The 23,558-nt window shown below is 45.2% G+C and overlaps 2 protein-coding genes across 3 annotated transcripts; both read right to left on the reverse strand.

Annotated features, from left to right (window-relative positions):
- Nucleotides 1-7,374: 7,374 nt before the first annotated feature.
- LOC139019521 (putative MAGE domain-containing protein MAGEA13P) lies at nt 7,375-8,824 on the reverse strand. The gene has a single exon (XM_070428530.1). The coding sequence runs from the start codon at nt 8,584-8,586 to the stop codon at nt 7,546-7,548; it is 1,041 nt and encodes a 346-aa protein (XP_070284631.1). The 5' UTR covers nt 8,587-8,824; the 3' UTR covers nt 7,375-7,545.
- A 3,958-nt stretch (nt 8,825-12,782) lies between these two features.
- Nucleotides 12,783-20,767, reverse strand: LOC139019523 (zinc finger protein 211-like). 2 transcript variants are annotated; one of them, XM_070428532.1, is made up of 6 exons: nt 20,510-20,767; nt 20,124-20,313; nt 19,978-20,005; nt 17,251-17,374; nt 15,827-15,940; nt 12,783-13,371 (listed from the first exon to the last, which is right to left on the reverse strand). In XM_070428532.1, exons 3-6 carry the CDS (start codon nt 19,993-19,995, stop codon nt 13,343-13,345), a joined length of 285 nt encoding a protein of 94 aa, XP_070284633.1. In that variant the 5' UTR covers nt 19,996-20,005; nt 20,124-20,313; nt 20,510-20,767; the 3' UTR covers nt 12,783-13,342. The 2 variants fall into 2 exon arrangements, with proteins under 2 accessions (XP_070284633.1, XP_070284632.1); XM_070428531.1 differs by lacking the exons at nt 19,978-20,005; nt 20,124-20,313 and having other exon boundaries at nt 12,783-15,940.
- Nucleotides 20,768-23,558: the final 2,791 nt, after the last annotated feature.

A 23,558-nucleotide genomic window follows, 5' to 3' on the forward strand; every position in this document is an offset into this window, starting at 1 on the left:
GTATCTTTACCTTTTTCTTCTTCTTCCTCTTCTTAAAGGATACCTTTCAGCATTTAATATAATACTGGTTTGGTGGTGATGGACTCCTTTAGCTTTTCCTTATCTGTGAAGCTCTTTATCTGACCTTCAATTCTGAATGATAGCTTTGCTGGATAAAGTAATCTTGGTTGTAGGTTCTTGGTATTCATCACTTTGAATATTTCTTGCCATTCCCTTCTGGCCTGCAAAGTTTCTGTTGAGAAATCAGCAATACGGGGGTGTTGAGAAATCAGCTGACAGTCGTATGGAGAAATCAGTCCTTGTAGGTAACTGATTTTCTTTCTCCTGCTGCTTTTAGGATTCTCTCTTTGTCTTTTGCTCTTGGCATTTTAATTATGATGTGTCTTGGTGTGGTCCTCTTTGGATTCCTTTTGTTTGGGGTCCTCTGCGCTTCCTGGACCTGTAAGTCTATTTCTTTCACCAGGTTGGGGAAGTTTTCTGTCATTATTTCTTCAAATAGGTTTTCAATATCTTGCTGTCTCTCATCTTCTGGCACCCCTATAATTCGGATGTTGGTATGCTTGAAGCTGTCCCAGAGGCTCCTTACACTATCTTCGTATTTTCGGATTCTTTTTTCATTTTGCTTTTCCAGTTGGGTGTTTTTTGCTTCTTCGCATTTCAAATCTTTGACTTGATTCTTGTGCTCCTCTGGTCTGCTGTTGGGAGTCTGTATAATATTCTTTATTTCAGTCAGTGTATGCTTAATTTCTAGTTGGTTCTTTATCACAACATTGAGGGTATCATTAGATTTCTTGAGGATCTCACTACATTTATCGGCAGTTTCTAGCACATTATTGAAAGCCCTCAAAAGTGCATTTTTTAGCTCTATATCCTCCATTTCTGTCATGTTTTTTTGTCTTCGCATTTTTTATGCTTTCTTGGTGCACCCCCTTGTGGTCTGTGCGCAGTCTTGTTGTAGTTAAGCCTTGATTGTTTTCGGCAATACGGGGGTGAATTGACCTCCAGGCTAACTGGCTATGAGAGTCAGCTGTGTCTGCTGTGGGAGCGCTACTGTGCTGAATTTCTAGGGCGGTGCTAATCTAGCCTTTGCCTGAGGCTCTCTGGCAAATGCCTCTGTGCAGGGCTTGGGCAGGGCGGGTCCCAGGGGATCTACATGGCAGGAGGAGCGAGCAGTTACGGTTGCTCTTAGTTCTGTCCCCAGCGGCTCTGCAACCGCTGCAAACCTCGGAGAGAAAGCTGCCTTCCCGCTTCTCCCGTTTGAGTCTGGGTCCCTAGAGACTTGCCCGGATCTGGAGCTCAGAGTCTGAAACTCCCTCCCGATTGAAAACAACAACCACACCCTCGGCCGCCAGCCTGCTCCACATGCACTCCGCACCTTAGTATTTCACTTCAGCACTGCGCCTCCTCTGAGTCTCGTATGGTTTCCTCTTTCCTCCTAGTTGTAGAACTTCCACTCAGTCAGCCTTCCTGTGGTTCTGGATGATGTCTGTTCCGTCTTTTAGTTGTATTTTTGAAGTGATTGTTCGAGGCAGCAAACTCCGGCGTTAACCTATGCTGTCATCTTGGTTCTCCCATACAGAATTCTTAAAGTTAATTTTTAAATGAACACTAAAGCATTGTAGACTTTCTAATTTAAAAAAATTCTTTTAGGAAATAAAATAAGAAAGTTATTCTAGTATCTAAAACTGGGCAAACTATGAAATCGGATCCAAACAAAAGATTCAATATCTAATTTAAGAAACAGTGTAACCTTAAAAATATAGCACGATAGAATGTAAGAATTGCGGTTTTGACTTTGAAGAGAAATTTAACTCAAATTACTCCATTAAAATTTCAATTTTGTTTGTCACATCTTGGATGTTAGTTGAACCCAATGTGCTAATCATTTCACAATGTACATAAATCAAACCATCATCTGTCTGCCTTAATATTATACAGTGGAGTATGTCAATTACTTTCAACAAAACTGGAAAAAATAAAGAGTGCCTTAAGAAATGGAAAAGAAGTGTGTTAGATGTAGAAGAATGCATTCACCATAACTAAAAGGAAACAAGTCAGGATACACACAAAATAAATGGTATCACCTGAAAACTTCTTAAAAAGGCATTTGTACATCTCCATTCACAAACGACAAAAGGAAATACTTAGAAATGCTGACAGTGGTTAACCTTGGATAGTGGAGAGAAGTGGTTTCTTTTACTGTATACTATTCTTTTAAAATTTCTACTAATGACCCTGTATTATGTTGATAATGAGAAAAAATCTTCTGAAAATACCATTTAAGTAACTGTTTTTATAGGTGTAAAATGCACTTTGTATCCATGTCCAGTGACCATCCACTTAGCTTTGAGAAACTTAAAAAGTGCCTTGAGTTGTGAAATGTCCTGGGTCGGTGATTTAAAACGCATTATTGCACCCAACCAGCTTCCTGGTGAGAGCCCTGGGCTTTGGAGAGGCTGGGTCTGCTTGGAAAAGTAATGGGACAGGGGCTCGGGGCAGGGCAGGGGCTGGGGAGGGTAAGAAACCCTGAAGAGAGGCTCCTGGGCAGAATGCCTCAGGTCCACAGCTCAGGCTGTGTTGGAAGAATTCCTCACTGGAAGGCTGATGTCTACAATAAAGGTTCAGATTTGGTAACCTTTAGACATGAGCCACAGCAAATTTTCTTTAAAAACTGTTTTTGCCATTGTTATCACAAAATCATGCTGTCTAGACTCATAAGAGGAGCATATCTACACTAATAAAAGAGAAACATGGTAATTGGCGTACGACCACTACCCTTCCCATTGGCTAATCAGCGTATCCTTATGCAAATTAACTGTCAGCCAAGATGGCGGCCGGCAGCCAGGCACTGAAGCGAGCAGGGAGACTTGCTTCCTCCAGGGACTGCAGACTCCAACGTTCCCCGCCTCTCTTGCCGGTCTCTCAGCTGCAACTCTAAGCAACTATTACTATGTTGCAAATAAGGAGCTAAACAAAACTGGCTTTCAGTCAGCCCCGGACCGCAACATTGTATCCATGTTTTCAGCAGCCAGGCCTCAGAGCTAAAGCTGGCCCAGAATAAAAAAAAAAAAAAGAAAAGAAAACAAGGAGAGGTTGGGAGCTTTTAGTCAACTGCCAGCGGGAAAACAGCCCTCAGCCCCTCAGCCAGCCTGGCCAGGCACCCCAGTGGGGACCCCCACCCTGATCCAGGACACCCTTCAGGGCAAACCAGCCGGCGCCTACCCATGCACCAGGCCTCTATCCTATATAGTAAAAGGGTAATATGCCTCCCGGCACCGGGATCAGCGGAGCAGCGAGGCTCCCGGCACCGGGATCAGCGTGACAGGGGGCAGCGCCCAAACCTCCTGATCAGCCCTGCTCTGTGCCTGATAGGGGGGGAGCTCCCCAATCCCCCGATTGCCATGCGGCTCTGTGTGTGACAGGGTGCAGCGCACCAACCCCCTGATCGGCCCTGCTCTGTGTGTGACAGGGTGAGGCGCCCCAACCCCCCGCCCCCACGGGCCCTGCTCTGTGTGTGACAGGGTAGAACCATAACCTCTCCATAGGCCCTGCCCTGAGTGTGACAGTGGTGGCGCCCCAACCCCCTGATCGGCCCTGTGCTGTGGGTAATAGAGGGTGGAGCCCCAATCCCCCTCCACAGGCCTTGCTCTGTGTGTGACAGGGTAGAGCCATAACCTCCCCATTGGCCCTGCCCTGAGTGTGACAGGGTGCAGTGCCCCAACCCCTTGATCCGCCCTGCTCTGTGTGTGATAGGGGGCGGTGTCCCAGCTCCCCTATTGGCCCTACTCTGTGAGTGACAGGGGGGAGCTCCTCAACCCCCTGATGGGCCCTGCTCTGTGAGTGACAGGGGGTGGCACCCCAACCCCCCTGATGGACCCTGCTCTGTTAGTGACAGGGGGCAGCGCCCCAACCCCCTGATTGGCCCTGCTCTGTGAGTGACAGGGGGTGGCGCCGCAACCTCCCCATTGACCCTGCCTTGAGTGTAACAGGGGGCGGTGCCCCAACCCCCGAATCAGTCTATCCTGAGCATGACTGAGGGTGGCTTTGCAACCTACCAATCCACCCTGCTCTGTGCATGACGGGGCAGCGCCCCAACTCCCCAATCGGCCCTGCTCTGAGCCTGACCAGGGGCTGCACCTAGGGATTGGGCCTGCCCTCTGCCACCCGGGAGCAGGCCTAAGCCAGCAGGTCGTTATCTCCCGAGGGGTCCTAGCCTGTGAGAGGGCACAGGCCGGGCTGCCCCCCCCCCCCCCCCCCCCGTGCACAAATTTTTGTGCACCGGGCCTCTAGTTTGCACATAAAAAAACATTTTTAAAGGATTAAGATGTCCTAAGTCACAGCTCTATGGCTCTAACCTCAACTGGATCTACAGAGGCTGACAGGAAAGGTAGGGAGTGCCCTGGGCCTGGGTTCTCATTTGATCTCTGCTATTAATTAGGAATTTTGCGTAACCTTTCTGGCTCTCCTAGCTGCATCTATAGATGAGGGTAAAATCAATTAAGGTTTCTACAAACTCTTAAAACAATAATTCTAGGCTCAGATTTCTACAGTCTTCCCGAATGTCTCCTTTCCCTAATTCTCAGCAGTAATAAACTTTTCCTTGCATTAACCTTTGTGGTTTCAACACTTCACAAAAATGTAAACAAACTTTTATACTACTCCTCATCTCAAAAATACACAAATGTCTATGAAACTTACCCTTTAACATTTTGGTAGATTCTATTAAACATTTTTTTTTTTTAGTAACTGTCCTAGTCTGGCCCCTGCTAGGGATTGGCAGGCTCAACCCCCCCTCCCCTCCCCCTCCTGGGTGGCATGGAGGGAGGCCGCCCAGGCGGGTGAGCAGGAGGGCACTCACCGTGAGGACAGTGAGGAAGGTGGGCTTGTCCCAGAGCTGCAGCCCCAGGACATCAGCTCCATCTCCTCCTCCCAGAAGAGGGAGCGGAACCAGCCCACAGGCCAGAGATGAGCGCCAGCATGGTGGTGGAGGGGACAGGGCAGAAGCTCTGGTGGCAGTGGCGGCTTCCACAGGAGCGAGCCTTGACCCACCCAAGGGCTCCGCTGCCCGCGACACTGGCTGATGGGGGCGGGCTCAGCTGCGGGAACCAGGAAGCCCGGTGGGTCACAGGCCTCGCCCGCTTCCCCAGGCTCGTCCCCTCCGCAGCAGGGGTGCATCTGGCGTGATTGGGGAGGCCTGCTGGAGGTGCATTTGCCGCTGCAGCGCCACCTGGTGGGGACTTTGCGCAGTACCGTTTGTGTGTGTGTGTGGGGGGGGGCTGGGGGTGAGGGGGGCGGGCGTTCCTCTCCCCTGTGCTCCTTTCTACCATGCCCTCCTCCTTCCCTCATTAGTGTTGGTTATTTCATTCTTTCCACCATTTGTTTATTAACAGTCCACCCCCTGCAGGAAAACGTCAAGACAGGACACTTCTGCATTTGGACCAACTCAGTAACAAGAGCCAGAATTTTTCATTACATCACTGGTTTGCCCATCATCATGGAACATCAGAACTTTTGACTTTTGACTTTTATTAAATATTTTACATTAAGAGGTATATTATTTCCATGTAAAATATTTTATTAATTTATCCTGTTATAGTTTCTAGATATTTAGTCATACCAACACATGCCTTCTGCAGATTACTTGCATGAATAAATAATGAATCCAAGTTCTAATTCTGACCATATCTCCTTATCAGTAACAATGGGCAAGGGCTGATTTTATCACCATGAGTCCTTTGACCATATGTGTTAACATATTAAGGTTTTTCTAGTTTTTCTACTCATAAATCTTACAGCCAGAGATGCGGATAATAGGAGAAGCATGTTCACTAATTATACATAAAACTGACATATTAGGCTTTCTGAAGTATTAAAATTCTGAACCTAGATGGCATTTTTTCACATTATAGGGATGACTCTGTCACTGTCCTCGTATTCACTTGAAGGATGAGTCTTTGTCCGGATGCAGGGACCTCACTCAAATGAGATCCTTTGTTCCAGGTCCAATTTTCAGTCCCGACTAAGCAGGCAGCAGAGACCAGAAGCACCCACACTGGGACAGTGAAGCTGGCAGGAATGTATGTTGCTGAGCTTCTTGCTCTTAGACAGTTTATGACAATATTGGAGAGCCACAGGTGTCACAAGACAGGAGAAGGGAAGGAATATGGGGAAATACTGGGGAGGAATTAGCAGGTGTCATAGAGGGGAATGAGGACATTAATAGAAGAAAAGGAGGGAAAGCCTGGGGAATCAGTATATGATAGATTTACATGGAAGGAGGAAAAGGGGAGATAAAATCTAGGGGAACTGACAGATGTTATAAAGGAAAGCATGTCATTTTATTATCTATATACCAGGTGTCAGCAAATTATGGTGGGTGGGTGAAATCTGGCCCTTTATCTGGCCCATGCGATAAGAATAATTTTATTAATTTTTTAAAATTAGAAAATAATCAAAAGATATTTTGCAATACATATAATATGAAATTAAAATTTCAGCGTCCATAATTAAAGTTTGAGTAGAACACAGACATGTACCTTCATTTATATGTTGTTTTTAGCTACTTTCATGCTACAATGGCAGAGTTGAGTAGTTATGACTGTGATGATATTGTTTATAGAGCCAAAACTATTTACAATAAAACCCTTTATATAAGAAGTTTACCCTAGCTGGTTTGGCTCAGTGGATAGAGCATCAGCCTGCGGACCAAAGGGTCCTGTGTTCCATTCCAGTCAAGGGCACTTACCTTGGTTGCAGGCTCCTCCCCGGCCCAGGGCCCTGGTCAGGGCATGTGCAGGAGGCAACCAATGATGTATTTCTCTCACATCGATATTTCTCTCTGTCTTTCCCTCTCTCTTCCACTCTCTCTAAAAATCAATGAAAAAGTATCCTAGGATGAGGGTTAAAAACAGTTTACTGACCTTTGTCCTCCCTAGAGAAGTCGAAGATTATGCTCATCATTATTAGCACGCTATCTGGATTTCAGAGACCTTAAATGTGATATACTAGACATCTTAAAATCAACAAAATATGGTACATTTTCACGAATAAAGGAATACAAACATAATTCTGAAATACTTATATGAATTAATATTACACTGCAGTTAAAATCAATAAACAAGATAAAATGAACCAAAAATTACATAAAATATGATACATGTATATAAATATAGAAAGATTAAATAATACTACATATGGTTGACTGATATATGCATATATAATAAATGATTAAAAACTAAATTGGGAGAATGATTAGAAAATTCATAATGGAAAAGTAATAAGAGAAAGTGAGGAATGATATAGACTATTATTGTATTATATTATTTCTTTATTACTGCTGTTTTTTTTTTTACCTTTTTTTTCCGCTAGTTAAACTTTTTATTACAAGGAACAACATTTTAAACAAAAAAAAGATAAAAATCTCCAAATCACCTATATTGAACAGGAACACTAAGGTATTCCCTCCATATCCACCCCGGTCCTCCACTACTTAGAACCTTGGCCGCTGTGTTCAAATGGAGAGTGAAGAATGGTAAGCTTCAGACTTCACTCAGGGCAGGAGAAGCTGCTGGACAGGACACCTGAATTTTCATCGGTTGTGGCAATAGTATCATCAGAGGAAACTTCAGCCTGGGCTTTCTCTCTCTCATCTCTCAAAGCTTCCTCATACAAGTTTGTGAAGGAAGTGTGGTCAGTCCCATTGATCCTGGCTAGAAACTTCAGGACTTTCATCTTGGTGGTTTCAGCATGGGCCCTGGGACCCCACAGGACCTCGCAGCGTGGAGGATCACTGTTGGGAACCTGCTGGTACTCCAGGAACTTTTCCTGCACTAGATCTTCGGTGATGAGCTTCCTGGGATCCCCATAGATAAAATTATTCTTCCCATCATGCACTCCAACCATATTCATAATTTCCAAGATTCTTTCCTCAGAGGCTCGGTTGCCCTCCATGAAGATTATGCCCAAGATAAGTATCAGGATGCCGGTCTTGGGCATGACCTGGTCATCACTCAGCATCCCATCGTAGGTGAGGTCTAGTGATTTGACAAGCACATAAGAATGGCTGGTGGGGTCCACTTCCTTCACTTCAATGCCAAAGATAATCTCTAGGCACTCACAGGCTTTCTTGAAGATCACAGGGAAGTGATCCTTATGCTCTCTGATGACACTCTCTAGCATTTCTGCCTTTGTGGTGGGCTCCTTTGTGGCATACTTGACACTCAGGTACGGAACCAAGTCGTACACCTTATTTTGTAGCACTTCAGTGAACAAGGACTTAGGATTTGGTGGAGTCTGCAAGGTACTTGGATCCTCTTCCTGGAGGCTTGATAGAGTGACTGTGTGGGCAGTGGAGGAGGAACAGGCTCTCTGGAAACTCTGAAAAAGACTAAGAATACCAGGGGCAGGCAAATCTTCTGGAGAGCCAGGGATCAAAGGAGAGAGAGAGGAGAAGGAGGTGTTGGTGGTGCTGGTGGCTTCTTCCTCTTCAACTATGGGAACCTGTAAACCTACCAGGCCCTGTGCCTCTCTTGGGGTCTGAAGGTCTTCCTTAAGGTTGCAGCTGTCACTCGTCTGACTGTGAGGCATGACTTGTGTTGGGGACAGCTGGCCAATTGGGATCCACAGACCTCAACGCTTGGCAGCACCTGGAACTCTTTCCTCTGTTGATCTGACGTTACAACTCTGCCACTAAGCTTCACTTTCTTCAGGCTCCTTGATGACTGGCAGAGTCTGGGACTCCTCACCTAGGTGACCTGATTCTGGTTATCTCAGTTGAAGCCTTATCTCCCTGGAACTCCAAAAGTCAAAGTCGGAAAACAATACCTCCAAGGATCCCCAGACTGAAAGCAGGCTCAGAACAGGCTAGGACTCATTCTGTTCTCTTGTTCTTTTTTTAAAAAAAATCCTCACCCAAAGATATGTTTATTGATTTGAGAGAGAGAGAGAGAGAGAGAGAGAGAGAGAGAGAGAGAAACATCTATGTGAGAAACATCTATTGGCTGCCTCCTTTATGGGCCCCAACTGGGGATCCAACAAGCAAACTTCTTGTCAGGGCATTTCTTTATTTCTTAAAAAGTGAAAATATGAAGAAAGATGGTAAGATATGATCACTGTTTATTCTACATGGTTAGAATATGTTTGTTAAATGTTTTCTGTATCAGAAATATAACATCATAAAAAGGAAAGCAACACAGTTATGGAAGTATTTATTTTTATTTGTTGCCTAAAGAAATGTAAATGGTGGAAATGCAGTTCAGATCTGCAGAGTTACCACCGAAAAAGTAAATATAATCGATGGTAATCTTTGGATTATGATTAGTTATCAGACAATCACTAAATTATGACTAGCTTATCCTAAAATAAAACTGCATAACAGCCAATAGCTTTTATAGACTATACAATAGATAGATTAGAAGAACTAATGTGGTATGCAACAGGGAACTGTCCCAAGACCAAAGAGCTAAAGTAGCATCCTGGATATTTGTGTAATATGTCCCAAAGGGTTGTACTTCAGTGATAAATCTCCAATAAATTATGTTTCAAGGCTATTTTTGACATGGGCTCTGCTGAGCCACCTTCCAGAAGCTCTTCACAGTTTGCCATTCTTGGAAAAAAAATGTACCTGACTCCTAAAAGTGATCATTTCCCCATTGTACTAATTCTAGGAATAATATACTGAGCCTTATTTGCAACTATTAATATTGTTGGACTTGGAAGATAACATGGACTCAGATGTACAAGTTGGGACATCTTTTGGCAAAGAAAACTTCTTAAAGCTTAGCCTTGGTTACACCAAGAGTACACATTCCTCTTTTACCACCAAGAAGTGGACTGTGAGTAATCGAAAAGCAGCTTTTTAAATATAGTATTTGAACAAACTTCTCAGCGTCTGGTTAGTCAGGATTGTTAGAAAGAACAGTTAGGAATAAAACAAAAACAATGAAATTTTAGTGAGTTTAGTGAGTTGTCATGTGAAACAGAAGTCTTACATTGTGGTTAGGGATACGATAAACTTCAGGTTTATTATAACTATCACATTATTTCAAGTAGAAGTAAAACAAAAGTGAGTTTTACTAACTCCTCATGGGAGGATCTGAACTTAACTGTCTTCTATGTGGGAATGGGGAAAATTTGGGAGGAGAGTAACCAAGTGCAGCTTGAAAAGTCTGAGACTTTGGAGAGCTAACTTTAATCCTGCCCCTTACGGATAAGTGAAGGACTCAGGCATTTTCCATACTCGAAAGTGTGTAAGCTCTGTTTTGAAGGTGGAGTCTGATGGCCAAAACATTTAACCCTGGCCCTAGCTTGTTTCTCAGTGGTTAGAGCATTCACCCACTGACTGAAGGGTCTCAGGTTCAATTCCAGTCAACAGCACGTACCTGGGTTTCAAGCTCTATCCCTGGCTTCAGTTGGGGTGCATGTGGGAGGCAACTAATCAATGTGTCTCTCTCACATCGATGTTTTTGTCTCTCCCCCTCCATTCCATTTTCTCTGAAAAATCAATGGAAAAATTATCCTTCCATGAGGATTAACCAAAAAATAAAAATAAAAACTTAACTCTGAAGACATGATATTTTTTCTGGTTAAACACAGACTATTGATATTTGAGTAAGGATTATTTAATATTAGTTTTCTTGTTTTTGTTTACATAGCCAAAAATTAGGTAAGCCAACTATGAAACATGTCAGATATTTGATTATTTATTTATAATGCTTTAATATCTTGAATTCTTAAAATTTATTTTTAACGACTACAGGTATATATGATTGCACATAATTTTATTGCTCTATTATGCTATTTCCAATTTATGGTAATTATGAGGACATATGTGTTATTGATAGGGAACATGTAAATTAAACTGTAACTTTCTATGTGGAAATTTGAAGCATACAAGAAGGTTCAAAGAATAGTATGAATTACACTCTTATATCTCCCACTTAGATTGGCCCAGTCCAAGGTCCATCACCCCACTACAGGAGCAGGGGTCTGCTTGCTACAGGCCCAACTTGGGGAGGGAGAATACCACCTATAATGCATCCACCCAATGGGGCATCATGTTGAGCCCAAGCCTCGCTTTTCAGAATCGCTTGTATTGCAGGATGTTTTCAGCATTGAAAAAAACACAGCAGACTTCCTGGAGAATCAGTGGTCCCTCCTGAGCTGGGGGAGGGGTGGATTAATTTTTAATCAAATCAAAGTGAAAATTACCCCCCAAATCCAAAAAACAGAGACTCAAACAATGTCAGTGGGGCTCAAGGATGCCTGTGGGCTGGGTGGAAGCAGGACTTTCCAAAGGTGAACTGATTTGAGGGCCCAAAGCTCAGGGGGCTACTCCGAGATACAGAAGGAGGTTCAGTTGCAGTGGGCCAGGTGCCTGAGGGATGGAGAAAAGCAGGCTGGGGAGACATCTGGGTGGAGGAGACAGAAGAGCCCTGGCCAGCCCTGGGAGAAGGACATAGTGTGCCCCACAGCAGTGGGAACACCCCAGGCCATGGCAGGAATGAGTGAGGAGAGGTGGACCGAGCAGGCAGAGGCCCCACTTCAGGGCAGCAAGGTGGCTTCTGCTTCTTCTTTTTCTTGTTAATTCTCACCTGAGGATATTTTTCCATGATTTTGAGAGAGAGTGGAAGAGTGGAGAGAGATCAATGTGAGAGAGACACCTCAACTGGATGCCTCCCACATGAGCCCCAATGGGAGCTGAGGATCGAAACTGCAACCCGGTTACATGCCCTTGACCTGACATCTAATTCGACACTTTTCAGGTGTGAGGGCTGACACACCTACCATTGAGCCACAGTGGGTGGACATTTACTATTAAGAAAAATTCAGAGCCATTTTCTCTTATTAGATTGATAAATATCTATAACTTCCTTTAGTTGCTAAACTTCGACACTTCAAACCCACCAGAGGACCAGGTGGCTCAGTAGCCAGCGACCCCTCCTGCTGGGCAGATACTCAGCCTATGCAGACACTGCTCCTCCCCTCCCGGGGGAAGTCAATGGTCAGACCACTCACTACAGAGGACTAGGTTGTCACTGCCTGGGTCACAAGTTTTTGTGAAGCACATATTGATTCCTGGGTCACAACCCCCAGGAACTCCTACAGCACAGCTGGTTCCATTTTCCCAAAAGTAAGAGTGGCCACCAGCCTGGACTTGGACTAGTGAGGGCCTCAGAGCCACATACATGGCCCCAGCACCAACTCCCCCTGGAAACTGCTCTGGGCTTTTTCCTGCCCACTCCCACCTGCCCAGCAGCCACTGTTGCTCCTAGCCCTGACACTGGAGAGGAATCTGGGCTCCTCAATCACCTGGATGGAAGGTGCAGAGACCACAAGGGGCTTGTCCAAGCCCAGAGCTTCTCCTGGCTGCTTTGGTGTTAGTTCCAGGAAGCACAATGATGCCATCATCCCCTATGGGTGTTTGTGCAGCTCGGCCTTGGTCCCCCACCTGCTACATTGACAGCAGAGGCACCTAACCTCCTGTTCTCTTGGTCATTTCGTGCTCTACCCTCATGAGAACCCTGGCTACTAGTCACCATGTGGTCCCTGGGTTACACTGGTGTTCACAAGTGTGTGGACTGACTGGGTGAATAAAACAAAGATATTGATTTTAGAGAAAGAAAAATGGGGAGAGTGAAAGATCAATTTGTTGTTAACATAATTTTATATATTACTTGGTTGATTTTTGCATGTGCCCCGAGCAGAGACGGGACCTGCAATCTTGGCATTATTAAGATGATGCTCTGACCACCTGAGCTATCAGGGCATGACCAGACATATCTGGGATTTTAAGTTAAATAACCCACTAATGTAACTGGGGATAGATAGAAACAAGAACCACCATGATGGTAGGTAATGATGGAAGGCTAGAATAGGATTCATGGGGTTTCATAAGCATTTTCCTTATATGAATAAAGAGTGTCAACCTATGAACTATGAGGTCATGGTTCGATTCCTGGTCATGGCACATGCCAAGGTTGCGAGCTCTCTCAACATTGATGTTTCTATCCCTCTCTCCTTCACCCTCTCTGAAATTAATAACAATATATTTTTAAAAAATCAAGAAAATAGACCTCCTGTAAAAAAAAAAGTCCCACCCTGTTTAAGAGTGACAGATAAATTTATTTCACATGAGATGGTTTCACAGATTTATCCGTATGTCAAGGCTCACCAAATAGTACAGTTAGAAAAGAGTCCTTAGTTGCATGTCAGTTCTCATTTCTTGGGAGGAACAGCCTTGCCTCAGTGGCAGCAAATATTGGCAGCAGCGAAGACTATTGCCCTCGGAACCAACAGGAATGCTGAGTGGTCACTAAGACACATCCTGGGACTGATTACAGGACTATTCTTTCTCTGGCTTTGAGTTCTTGCCTGTTGAGAAAACCTTGAGGTGAACATCCTACAGAGGCCAGGGGAATCTACAAAACCGTTGGATCATTTCCTCTGTCAATGACTTCAGCTACAGGAAACAGTTATGGAGGTCCTGAGAATGTCTTTTCACAAAGATCACACAAGCCATAGGCCCTGGATCACTTGTGGATTTGCATTCAGAAGAGGCATTTTTCATCTAATTTATTATAGTCTCTCCCATCACTATGAAAATAGAGTTTCTGTACCAATATTAGTTTCACCTCAGAGTCTTACAACAAATGACACAGCCTAAGAAATTTCCTACGTGGCTCCTTTTGCAGTACATGGAGAGGACTTCCCCTTAACATTGCTGAGACTTACGTAATACATACTGTGCACAGATAATATAATTCACATTGTTCACAGAAGCACAGCAAAGGCCTTCTCTTCTGAGTGACCAATGACCTCCCCAATAATCGAGGTACCAGATTGCAACTTAGAACCACAAAGTCATGCAGTCTTTCTTTCAAGGCCATGGGCAGCAATGCAGAATAAGCCAACATTGGACCAAGTGATTTTCTGTCATCATGTTGTGCCTTCCAAAGCACAGAAAGTTTGGGATCCCCACAATATCTGTCCACCTCAACATGCTCTGTGTTTACAATTGTGCTTTCAAATCATCCCAGGGAGTGAACAGAACCATAAAATTTAAGTTACAAAAGAAAAAACACCTTTACTAAAGGATCATAAACCAGACCAGTATATAGCAAGCAGTTTGCAGGTTGGTGAATTAGAACCTGAAACAATTCATCACAGCATGATGTGAGAACCACATGTCCTTGAAAGAGCTAGCATTTCTTAGCTGAGGAGGGGTATTCTGGATGAACTCTGGGTCTGGTCAATTCCCTAGTCAGAGAATGGAATGAAGATCCTGCCAAGAGATAGAATTTTTCATATTTCATCAAGTAGAAGTGATAAGACATAATTCATTTTCCCTGAGCAAACAGGGGTTGTAACTGATGCACATTGCACAGGTGAGCCAGGTGGTAGAGGTAAAATCAATTCAGCTAAAAGTACTCACAGTGACATCAATCGGGTAGTAGGCCTGGGCAGGTTACAAGTGCAATGCACCTCCTTAAAGCCCCACTTGTACCTAAAAATTATGGATAACCTAGAAGAGGGTATTTTTCATTAAAAGAGGTTTATATTTTGGAAAATGAGTCTCTTTCAGTACTGCTATTCTGAGTGACAATAATAAAACACTCCTTGCACATTTAAGGCCTTTCTCCAGAATGAACTCTCAAATGTCTAACTATGCTAGGTTTGCGGCTAAAAGATTTTCCACATTCACTACACTCATAGGGCTTTTCTCTAGTGTGAACTCGGCAGTGTTTAATGAGGTGAGACCTTTGATTGAAGGACTTCCTACAGTCACTACACTCATAGGGCTTTTCTCCAGTGTGAACTCTGAGGTGTTTAGTGAGGGTAGATCTTTGACGGAAGGACTTCCCACAGTCACTACACACATAGGGCTTTTCTCCAGTGTGAACTCTGTGGTGTTTAGTGAGGGTAGATCTTTGACGGAAGGACTTCCCACAGGCACTACACTCATAGGGCTTTTCTCCAGTGTGAACTCTGCAGTGTTTAATGAGGTGAGACCTTTCACGAAAGGCCTTTCCACAGTAAGTACACTCATAGGGCTTTTCCCCAGTGTGAACTTTGTAGTGTTTAATGAGGTGAGACTTTTCACGGAAGGCCTTTCCACAGTAAGTACATTCATAAGACTTTTCTCCAGTGTGAACTCTTTTGTGTTGACTGAGCGTAGAACTTTGGCTGAAAATCTTCCCACATTCACTACACTCATATGGCTTTTCTCCAGTATGAACTCTTTGGTGTTGAATGAGGTTAGACTTATTTCTGAAGAACTTCCAACAATCACTACACTCATAGGGCTTTTGTCCATTGTGAACTCCCTTATGTTGAATGAGGTTAAACATTTGTCTAAAACCTTGTCCACATTTGTTACACTCATAATTCACTTCTCCAGAGCAGACACCCAGATGCTGAACAACCTTCTGGTAGATGTTGGCAGCTTTTTCACATTCAACACATTGGTGATGACTTTTTCCACTGAGAAATTCATGGGAAATCTCACTGCTATTGTGTGGCTCCCCAGTGCTAACAGTGGCCTGGTGTTGGAGATTATCTGAGATGGCTGGCAAGTCTTTGCCAACCTCCCTACTGGTTGAAGGCACCCATGTTAAATAGAAGCTGCACCTGGACACAAACGAGGCCCTGTCCATATCTTCTCTCCAGGGCTTCTCTCCACTGGCATCTCTTTGCTGCTGGTGACAGTTGGCACTTAAAAAGAAGTCTTTTACAGATGTGTCACTGAAGAAGGCTTTCTGCTCACAGTATGTTGCTTGTAACTCTGTCAGGCGCAAAATATGTTTTAAAACTGAGAAGCACCACTTACACAGGTAGGTCTTCTGGGTTGCTGGAGCTGTCTTAGAAGCCCTGTCCTGTGACTCTCCTACAGACACACACTGCTCAGGAGGCACCTCCTCCTCATCCATTTTATGCCAACAACCTGAAAACAGAGAAATGGTGAGGAACTGAATGTTAACTGTAGTGACAGGGGGAAGTAACATTCCAAAAGGGTGTTACACATAATATGTTGGTTCCATGCAATTGTCTAAAAATAAGAGATACGCTGGAAGGATTAATAAGAGGCTGCTGTGAAGCTTTGGGCCTCTGAATATCACAAAACAGGAAAGACCTCACCAGAAATGTGACACAAAGATGGCAAGCACTATCTGGGAAGCACTATGATGGAAGAGAAGCAGGATCTCCAGCTCATTCTTCTACTAACAGTGCTCAGCATGGCTTGTCAGCTGGTTATATGGGTAAGCTGTATAGGAGGTTGGTTATGTCTCATTCCAAGTAAAATTTCACAAATGTGTAACCAGTGTTTGAGGGGCACTAACGCATGTATGTGCACCTCATAACACATGTCCAGGTCAATGTCTGAGAATACTACAGAAAGAGCAGTGCAGAGGATCATGTGATGCAAAAAGACCACAAAGATGCAGTTAGTCAAAGCCAGCAAGCCATAGAGGAAATGCAAGTCAGCAAAGTGTCAAGTACAGCAAAAAAAGGGTAGAAATGAGGTGTTGCCAATGGCACTTTCACCTAAAGACTGTTGGAAGTGAGCAGGTTCCCGATTATCATCTGTACACAGCCCTTATATCATACCTTCCCTCAACTGGCACTCAACAGAACCAGGCCTCCTCTGAGAACATCTTGCAAGTTAACCCTGTGGAACAAATCAGGGTTCTCCCTGTACCTTCTACTGTATAAGTACATAAAAAGTAAATATTCTGAGTATTAATGAAAGACAACAGAGGTGAGCAGCCTGCACTGGCCCAGAACTATTTGGTTAATCAACAGTATTCAGGGAAGGGAAGATTACAAACAACAATTGAAGGAAGGTCTTACAGGAACAGCCATGGTTCATGTAAGTGAAGAACATAACCAGGCACAATAGTCACAAAGAAACTTTAGCTAGAGGAAGGGATAGAAATGGAAGCCATGGGCCTGGATATGGTCACCTTCTCGGGGAGAAGAAAAGCAGGTGGGAACCATTAGGCTCCCTATAAGACCCCTGACTCCCAGACACTTCCTGCACTTTCTGAAGCAATTTGTGTTAGGAATGTTCATAGAATCCATTGCTCAGGGCTCTCCACACAGCTCAGTACTGGCAGCCAGAGCACATTTGACAAGACAGTGGGGGAAATTAGCAGAACCCATGGTCTGGCTGTGGGAGAGAGAAAGCTACAAGGAGAATTAAGGAAGAGAGGACATCACTTTAGGACACTAGCAGAGGTGTGAAGGTCTTACCTACAGATGATACAAGTGCAAAAACTTCCAGCATCTCTTCGCAGTACAGAAGTCTCTGATCCTCATCAAGAAGATTCCACTCCTCCTGAGAGAAGGCAATGGCCAAGTCTTCAAAGTTCATATCCTGTCAGAATAAGGACAGTTCAGTCCACAGTCAGCTTCTCTCCTAGGATTTTACATTGGTCATACTCCTCATCCATCTGCTCCCTCTACTCCCCCATCAGAGAACATGCCAGGCCTAGGTCCCATCAAAATCACTCTCTCCTTATATACCTATTGATACTGTGCCTTCCACCAACAATAAGGGAAGATGAACACATTGATGATACCTGAGCTCTAAGCCTGACATGTAGGCCACACTGCCTCTTGTCAATACAGTGGGTTTCACAAACATAGGCTGGGAGAGATGTTGGCCATAAAGGTAATGTGAGTGATTTGACACTGGTTTTGGCTGGCAATACTTTTGTAGTCCCCCAGGTTTTCTCTCCAAGTCACCAAAAAACATGGCATCACATTTCAACCTTCCTACCCTAATCCCAGGGTGCTAAGGCCCTCACTTTGTAGTACCTGCTGCATATAATTATTTGAACCCACTTCTATCCCACAGCTTCATTCTCAGAGGGACAAATTCAAAAGTATTACAAATGTGTCACGAGGAGGACAGGTTGCCTCCCTCCATCCCTCCCTCCCTACCTCCCTCCTTCCCTCCCTCCCTCTCTTCCTTCCTTTTTTACCACGATGCTTTCCAAGGCACGGGCCTCTCTCTCAGGGCGAACCCATTCCAGGACAGGTTGTTTTCTAATCAGCTTCTTTTCCAAAATTCTAACTCACCACTTCTGTAATATATTACTGTCTTCCCGTTTTCCCTTCTCCATGCCAGTGGAGATTTTCAAGCCAGGTGACACTGATGTATGCTCTCTCATTCCTGTTGATCACTGTGTCAGCCCTCAGGCTGACAAAAGGCAGGTGGGCACATATTTGGCATCTAAGCTATGAATCTGGCATGTAGCACAACAACATCCCCTCTTTATAGAAATGACCCTAAAATTCCCCATGTCATGTCATCCACACATTACCAAAAATGGACACACTTCATTCTCTTATGTCAATGTCAGATCCCTGTGTCCATGAATTCACCTTCCATCTGCAAATTCACATCACTCTTTCTACCACACCTCTCTCATACCTGCATTCCCACAGCCACAGCCCCCATAGTCATCTCCTTGTTCTCTTACTCATTACTCAGCATGGGCATCCAGTGAATTCTAAACCTGTTCTAACAGGATGAAGTACTACTCCGACTCTGATAGTCTACACTTATGGAAGCATCCTTGAGTACTGTTAAAAAGGCCTCTGTCCTTGATTATTTTTTCCTTCAACCTCACCTATTAAGAACTACCTCAGATCTCAGATATCCAGAACTCACCTCCACTGGTGCTGCACTTGATGTCCCTTCACTAGTGACAGCATTTATCTCCCCACTTAACTGTCACCCAAATCCCAGCCCAATGACTCCGGGCCCAGTGAGCCTCATAGTTGACCACTGGTGTTCCTAAGCTAATCCATGAGACTGACCGCAACACCTCAGGCCATTCAAAGGGTCATAACAAAATCCTGGTGAGTGTTTAAGAAGTAAATATGCATCAGCCCTAGGCTCATCTATGAATTACTTTTCGGCCTTCAATTCATCTGGCAATGACTCACCTTTCGTGGGTTTTAGCCACTGCCAAATGAGAATATCTCCTCCACCATGTAGTTGACCACTTCTGTCCCTATGATATGCTGTGATGCCTAACTCGCACAAACAGGAAACCCAGCAGAAAACCCAGTCCTCAGGGTGACACTCTCCTTCCTGAGTTACCATTATTATCCTGAGTGATTTCTCATTTTATTTTTTTAAATATATTTTCATTGATTTAAGAGAGGAAGGGAGAGGGAGAGAAACATCAATAAGAGAGGATCATTGATTGGCTGCCTCCTACACCCCTATTGGGGAATTGAGCCTGAATTCCAGGCATGTGCCCTTGACTGGAATCATATCCAGGACCCTTCAGTCCACAGGCCATTTCTATCCACTGAGCAGACCAGCTAGGGCATGATTCCCATATTAAAGTGATCTAAAGCCCAGATTGGTGTTGCTCAGTTGGTTGAGAATCAACCTATTCACTGAAATGGTCACTAGTTGAATTGAGTCCTGGTCAGGTCACTTGCCCAGGTTTCCTACTTAATTTCCAGTAAGGGGCCTGCAGGAGGCAAGCAATCCTTGGATCTTGCTCATCGATGTTTCTCTGTCTCTCTCCCTCTGCCTTCCTCTCTATCTCTCAATTCAGTAAGGACATAGCTTTTAGAAAAAGGTGATCTATACCTCCACTCTAAAAAGGTCCACTACCTTTTTAAGAAATTTTCATTCTGGAATTGCTTCTCAGAGTTCCAGACTCTCGTGAACTACCCTCTGTAGTATGTTATACCCTAACAGCCCCCCCCCAAAAAAACCCCACAAACAAACCCCCAAACCAAAGTTATTATATCCCCAAAGAACACTAATCTACCTATAAATTTGTCCATCTCAATTGATGATGCTGCCATTTCTTAAGCTGCTAAATCCCAAACCTCCCATCATCGCTGACTCTTACCTCTCTCTCACAACCTCAAAATTAAAAATCCAGGTGGCCACACCTAAAACACTAATCCATAATCCAACTGCTTCTTCCATCCACAAACCTGTACCTGTAATTGATTGTGCATTTGCAGGAATCTGTAGAAAGATAAAGGGCTGTTGAGAGCCTGGCAAACACCACCAGGATCCATGGGCTTGGCCACCCAGTACCCTTTCCCAGCCTTGGGGTCAGGTGATCTAGAGATGACTGTATTACCTCAGGCCTCAGGGCTCAGTGCACAGGCTTGCCAAGTTTGTTATCTTTAAAAGGACTTCTCCTTCCTGTCCCCAACAGGTATCCTCTCTCTTCTAGCGTGTTCTTCCTCTGAGCAGTTTTGGGAAACGTTTGGAACCCTACCTAAGACAATGTCCCTCTTTTGTTCACAGCCATGGATGGCCCCAGCTTCCTGAGAATGAAACGAAAACGTCTCTGGCAAAACTTCGCCTCATCTTCTCTGTTGCCTTTGGTTTAGACACAACACAGGCCCAGGATTCCCGAATCCTCCCAGCTCAGGCACACCAACCCAAACCTTACACAGTGGCATTGCAGCCTGTCACCCCCTCTCACCCCGTCACACTGCACGTCACCCACAAGAGACTCACGGTTCTGGACGCTGCAACCTGGGCTGCAGGACCTGACAGACGCCTGGACGCAAGGATGAAGGCTGAGTTGAAGTCTGTAGGCAAAACGGAATCTGGGAGGCACGGAGACCTCAATCCCGCCTGTTGCAGCTAATCAAGCCTCAGACACACCCTTGCACAGCGGGGACACGGCTTCTGGTGCCTCGTCCTAATAGGGACGTTGAGCACCAGAGCCTCTAACTACCTTAACAGAACAAAGAGTTCAAAATGACCACCAGGAGAAAGACACAGGAAGTCACTCCCAAACCAATAATGCGCTGGTCCTGGGCTTTCATTGGCTAAAACCGGCCATCACTAGGCGCATTGCCCTTTGGGTAATGTAGTTTTCCGGACTCCACAAGTGGCATTAGGATGCCAGTCACTCACTGACCACTGCGAACATTGGTGCTGGTATACCTGAGGGGTGTTGGGAAATGACAACTTTAGGTTTTGGGGGCTGGTCACAGGTTTCTGGGAAGTGTTGTCTGCAACTGACCTCTTGTTTTGCGATATTATTTCAGATTCTGTGGAGCTCAGAGTCCTCGCTGAGGTGAAAAGTATTATTTCAATTATTCCTGAAGACTACAAATTTAAATGGGGATATATATATATATAATTTTTTTTCTCTTTTATTTGACTTTTTGAGACAGAGAAAATGAGAGGAAGAGAAATATGGATCAGCTGCCTCCTGCATGCCACCCACCCACCCACTGGGCATCGAGCCAGGGAATGTGACTTGTAATTGAACTGAGCCACTCCAGCTATCCAATTTTTTAATTTTTAACATAAAACATCACATTATTAAGAGAAAAAGCAGGCTGTGAGAGAATACAAGGTATTGCCTGATTGTAGAGTTAATAAAAGATGGGGCTGGAAGGCAAACCCATGCATCTCTAATAACAGATTTCTTGCTTTGAATGTTAGATTCTGCTGCCTCCTGCAGCTTAGAATAGGGGATGGGGAGTCGGGAACAGTCAGGGGCAACAGTGCCCACCCCTTTGCTCCTTACAGGTGGTGCCCACCCTTAACTGCTGCCTTCCATCCAGCCTGATTCAAGTTTTTGTCCCTACATGCTTCCCTACATACATCCACTCTGGGACCCTGCCCCATGTGCTGTCAGGAAACCCCCTCTCCGACACTATCCAAGGCCCCAAACCTCTCTGCTCCCTCAAACACACACCCCATTAGCAGACTGTCCCCCAGAGTCCTGGGTCCTTCTCCTCACTATATAGGGAAGGACCAGGGGTCTGCTCTGCCAAGGCCAAACATAGAGAAGGACATCAGCCACAATGCATCCCCTCAATGTGGTATCATCCTGAGACCAAACCTGGCCTTCTGGAAAGCCTTATGTTGCAGAATGTTCTCGCCATAGAAAAAACACAGCACCATTTTTTGGAGAATCCATGGTACCTCCATGACTGGCTAGGAAAAGGGGCCTTTATTTTTAAATAAAGCAAAGTGGAAAATCACACCAAGAAATGCTAAAACAGAGACTCACACTACGGCAGTAGCCCTCAGGGGGTGTGTGTGCTGGCCAGACACATGACTTTCTAAAAGTGAACTTATTTCTGAACTGAAAGCATCAGGGGCTGAAGTGGGACAGGTGCCTGGGGCATAGGGACCTGGAGAGACCTCTGGCCAGCTCCTCTCAGGCAGGCACAGGACCCGAACCCTTCCCAGAGCCTTGCTTCAGGCTCCTCTCTGCCAACCCCTGACAAGGACAGGCCACGCCCCAGCATCAGTGGGGACATCCCAGGCAAAGGCAGGAAAGAGTGTGGAGGTGGGCATGCAGGCAGGAGCCCCGTCTCAGAGCAACAGGGTGGATCAGGGAATTTTCTCTGACAAGATTTATAAATATATGCAACCTCCTTCAATGGCTAAAATTCAAGACCCTTGCCACCCAGGAGAGGACATCCTGGCTCAGCAGCCAGCCCTCCTGATGGGCAGAAAGAGAATCGGCCTCTGCAGAGAGAGTTCTTCCCCTACCCGGGCAGATCAATGGCCGGACCACTTTATTACAGTGGATTGGGGCGCACCTGCCTGGGTCACGGGTTTCTTGGAGCACATGCTGGATCCCAGGCCATGACACCTGGGAACTCCTGCAGCAGCTCTTGCTCCATTTCCCATCAAGCATGGCCCCAAAGAACAGAGTGGCCACCACGCTGAACCTTGACTAAAGAGGGCCCCAGCAACACACACATGCTCCCCTTCCCCCCACCAACTCTCCCTGGCAACGGCCCTGCTTTTTCTCCTGCCCATACACATGCCCAGCTGCCACTGTGGCACCCATCCTTGACTCCCAAGAGGAATCTGGGCTCCTCAACTACCTGAATCTGTAACAGCTCAGTCTCAGCCCCTGGATGGAAGGTGCAGAGACCACAGGGGGCATGTCAAGGCCCGAGCTTCTCCAGGCCCCTTTGGATTTAGTCCCAGGGGGCACAGATGTCATCGTCCTCTGTGGGTGATTGTGCAGCTCAGCCCCCATTCCCTACCCTCCACACTGACAGCCGCAGCATCTCCTGTCCTGTTCTCGCATCATTGTGTGCTCTGCCCTCATGAGAACCTTGGCTACTGGTTCACCATGGGGGTCCCTGGACTGTTCTGGTGTTCACATGTGTGGACTGATTGGGTGAAAGTAAACCCCAACAAACATATTGATTTGAGAGAGAAAACCGGGGGGGGGGGGGGGGGGGGAGAGAGAGAGAGAGAGAGAGAGAGAGAGAGATATTTGTTGTTCACTAATTTTATACACTACTTGGTTGATTCTTGTTATTGCTTTGACTTGGGATGGAACCTGCAACCTTGTCGTTATTGAGATGGTGCTCTAACCAACTGAGCTACCTGGACAGTGCCAGACATATCTGGGATTTTAAGTAAAATAACCCACTATGATGTCTGAGATTAGATAGATATGAGAACCACCATGATGACAGATTATGATGGAGGTCTAGAAGAGGATCCATGGGTTTTCGTAAGTGTTTGCTTTACATGGAAATATATTTAAATAAACCATTACAAAGGCAGAATGTGT

Source organism: Myotis yumanensis, unplaced genomic scaffold (assembly GCF_028538775.1).
Source record: "Myotis yumanensis isolate MYYU_CA2020_CCGP unplaced genomic scaffold, mMyoYum1.0.hap1 SCAF_11, whole genome shotgun sequence".
NCBI lineage: Eukaryota > Metazoa > Chordata > Mammalia > Chiroptera > Vespertilionidae > Myotis > Myotis yumanensis.